At 42.4% G+C, this 4,000-nt stretch overlaps 1 protein-coding gene across 1 annotated transcript in view; it reads left to right on the top strand.

Moving 5' to 3' along the window:
- Positions 1–610: 610 nt before the first annotated feature.
- si:dkey-56i24.1 (glycosyltransferase family 92 protein) overlaps positions 611–4,000 on the top strand; it is a 25,888-nt gene continuing 22,498 nt past the window's right edge. The window contains exon 1 of the mRNA XM_032501173.1: positions 611–869. Within this exon, the coding sequence (XP_032357064.1) occupies positions 663–869 (207 nt within the window). The 5' untranslated portion in view covers positions 611–662. The remainder of the gene's footprint in view (positions 870–4,000) is intronic.

Here is a 4,000-nt window from a genome sequence, read left to right as displayed (position 1 = left end):
GTACAAATAGTAGAAAAATAGTAGAAGACGTCCCATCCTCTGCTGGAAGAGCTGAAGATTGTAAAAGTTGAACGGTTTAAATAGCTGAAAGTATGCAGGAGTTAGAGAGAGACGAAAAACGTACGGAATAAGGGAGAATAATAAAGAACAGAATAACAATAGTTGGAATGCTGTGGAACAGCCTTCCCACAATTACAAATGTTCCTGAGTAAATATTAAAACAACTCTGACAACATCTGCTACACCCTATGACTCTTACTTGAAAGAAAGAGTTTTAAGAATGCTTTAATTAGGACACAGTATGGTGACTCAACCATATAATAATGCAGGCCTACAGTGTGGCTTGTGAATGTGAGAGCAGAATGAAACCGGTTTATCTCTTCTATAACGTAAAAAAAAAAATATTGTAAGTTAACAGTGACTTGTATTTATCTAAGCTAAGTCTCTAAGCTTTAATTGTTAGTCAAATGTTAGAACAGGGGTTTAGGTTTAGAAGAAAGATGTTGGGAAAACACCACGCACACACATGCTGTTAAAAATAGACAGTTAAAAAGAACTATTTTGCACATGACAAAGCTTTTGTTAATTATTGTATTCTGTTTACTTTGTTTCTCAAATGTGAAAACTGTGCTTCCTTATTCTGCTTCAGGTTGAAAATCCAGATGGACAGGGAAAAAAAACTCAAATGGAAGTTCCTCCTTCTCTTCATTGCTACCCTCATCTCCTTCCTGTGGCTCACTGTGAAGACACCCAGGGTGTATAAGCCCATCTCTCAGCTGCATGGGCTTCCAAAAACTTGCCCTTTGCGGATCTCCGAGCAGACCATCACCCCCCTCAACAATACCAAGCACTTACTGGTGTCAGCCTACATGGACCACACTCTTCCTTTAAGCATAATGTTTTGAACCAGCGTTCAAACTTCATGATTATCGGGGCTGAGGGCCACCGACGGTACTCCTTCATGCTTTCCACTGCTGTTTTGTTGTTATGCTGTCTTGGTAATACATGCCATTTTGCATACAACATAAATCCCAGCAACTGCAAGCAATGATTACCGATGCCGAGTCTCCACATGACATTAGGGCTAAAAAATCTAATTGCAATTTTTCTGCCAGAAATTGTGATTACGAGTTGATTGCGCTTGTTTTTCAGCGCAACCTTCTACAATCATGTTAAATGGGTTTATTTGTTAACTAAGGTGGGAGCAGGGCCACGCCCTAACCACACCTCTCTCACAGAACAAACCTACATATACCGTGCTGCACAGCCAGGCTCGTGTCTCTGATTGCTTGACCCACCCTCCTTTCCCTCCTTCATCCATCTTCCCCCTCTCCCTTCCTGCTGCACATCTCTCCATGTCTCTTCTAGGTACCGTCTGGGGGGTCTGTAAACTATTTGGGCGAAAATTGCTTCTGAGACGGAACCCCCACTCTGAGTCTCCTCCACCCGTCATCACACACTCCTCCAGATCAGCCATCAGACAACATCCACCATCAATTCATCTATGCACATTCATAATGATCATAGCACATTATATGTTATTAAATCTTTAACTAACATATGGTTGAGGTGTGGTCCATGCTAGTGAAACAAATTTTAAAAAGAGTCCACAGAAAATAGCTTTACATACATAACATTATTCCAGCATTTATCTAAGACAAAACAATAATATAAATATTAAGAGGACTAAAAAATAATTTAACTAATTATGACAAATATTCACATTCGATTATCGCAGTCTTCACGATTAGCTAATCCCATTCTTTCAAATTGCGATTTCGATTTGAAAACGATTAATTGTTCAGCCCTACATGACGTCTTTATCCTGCCCCTGGGACCCAGCAGCCCCGCCCTCCTCAGCACAGTGGCACCCTGGGGAGCAGTTCATAGAAAGTCCCACAGTCGGGTATCCAGGTGGACCTGCTCCGGTGGCCGTGGCATACGATTGGGGAGTGAATGATCCGGCAGATGTCTGGTGGGACCTTAAACTTTCTCCATACACTTGAGCACTTCATGTATTGAGGGCTGCTGCACCATCCTGTGGTGTACATACACATTAACACATGATCATCCACATTTTAACTGAGAATGGCATGAATTCTGCACTATTTACATTTGATACTTTTAAACAGACTTCATTAAAGGAGAGACGTCAGCCTACCTTGGCTGAACTATCATCTTGTGGGGGTGGTATATGTTTCTGTTGGGCTCCTCCCGAAACGTGCTCCAGAATATTAAAACCTGGCACTCCTTTCCATGATGCAGGAGATCCTTTTCATTTCCCCCAAAGGGTTTTTTGGGATATATGGTTCTCAATGAGAAAAACTCCCGTCTGCAGAATGTGATGTGCAATGTGTGCAGCATGGAAGTTAAGAAGACAGCAGAATATAAATTAATACTACAATTGATAATACCGTACTTTTAGTAAAATGTTAGTCTTACATTCACACCCAAAATACCCTTACATTTGGATGCTGCTGTTGGGCATGTCCATCAGAGACTAGGTTGTTGTGTTGGTACGGCATTATGATCTCATCGATGTCGTTCAACAGGACGTAGCGTGAGCGGTCCATGGATCTGTAAAGCACTCATTAAGCGTGGTCCGCTGGCCAAAGTAGTGCACGTCCCCTCCGCTCTTTGAGAAGACCAGCCTCGAGATGGATTCAGGTGTTGATCGATGGGCCAAGGAACCATCTCCACGAAGCCCTCCGGCTGTAGCTCTGCAGCAGGCGGTCGAGGTCTGGGCCGCAGCTGGTGTTATAGATCACATCTGTCCACACCCAGCAACCTGGAGCAAGGTGACGCAAGTTGAAATACATTCATTTTGCAAAGGCTCCTGTCCAATAAGCACATTTGGGAGTGATCACTTTCAAACAAAAATCTAAAAGCTGTTCCAACCACAGTACAAATTGTATGAGTCCTTAAAGTACATAAAAGTGTTGTTGAGATGTCTGTATTCACTCAAATTAAATCAAATTTAATGGAATGCCATTGTCTTCCACAGATGTATGCTTGTCAAGCCCGAGTTCAGCACACACACAACGATTTGTTGATGTGCACACTCTACCACCCCTCTATACACAGAAGGACGTTTTATGTCATTTTACTTGATGAGTGAGCTATAACATGCTAATTTGTGTGCTGTAGAAGTGATTGTAGCGATGTTACACTGACGGAGCCAGACTACTGTTTTCCTTTCACTTATCTTGAGCCTGTGTCAAAGAGGCATTGGTTCATCTCTATTTTCAGTCTGGTTTATTGGTGTTATTGTGTCCATCCCCTGTATACCACATGCCTAACAAAATTCGGACCTGTGCATATCCAGGGTCTACGTATGTAAACTACAGCACATAAACACTCTTTCATTGGCCTTCTCTACATCTGTCATATAGTGCAAGCAGATAAAAGCAAAGTTTTGCAGCCCCACGGTGACACTGCCTGCCTTTCTTCCCTTTACAACATATATGCACTAAAGAAATGACTTAGTAACAGAGACCCATGTATCATGTGATGCAATCCAGAAGCGCTACAATAAATAGCAGTTATACAGTGTCAGAAAAGGTGACGAGTCATTTTTACATTGTGGTGTGCGGTGTTGTAGCTGTGCTGACCTGTACATCTCCAGGGTCTGTGCAAACTGAAGCACATTGTTGTAGTCTCCAAACAGGTTGGAGATGCAGACAGTGAAGTTAAACCGCAACGGTTTCTCCTCCTTTTCATTGGTCTTCTGGTTTCTAATGGGAAGCCAAGTCTGGTTAAATACTATCACGTTGTCCAGCTGAGTGAGGAGACTGACATGTGTTGCGGTGCAGTTTTGAGGAATCTGACACATTATATCTGTGGTGACAAAGGGGAAACCAAAGTTGTCTGTGTGCTGTAAAATTGTTGTTGGCTTGTTTTACTTGATAACTGGCCTGCACAGCAGAAAAGACAGTAAAGGGGTTGGATGGAGTCTTCTTAAATATGCCAATATGCGAATATCAAAGCCTTTCTCTCTGGT

The sequence above is a fragment of the Etheostoma spectabile genome, chromosome 20 (assembly GCF_008692095.1).
Source record: "Etheostoma spectabile isolate EspeVRDwgs_2016 chromosome 20, UIUC_Espe_1.0, whole genome shotgun sequence".
NCBI classification, from domain to species: Eukaryota; Metazoa; Chordata; class Actinopteri; order Perciformes; family Percidae; genus Etheostoma; species Etheostoma spectabile.
Note: the sequence above shows the minus strand (reverse complement) of the source record. Positions and strands in the feature narration are given on the sequence as shown.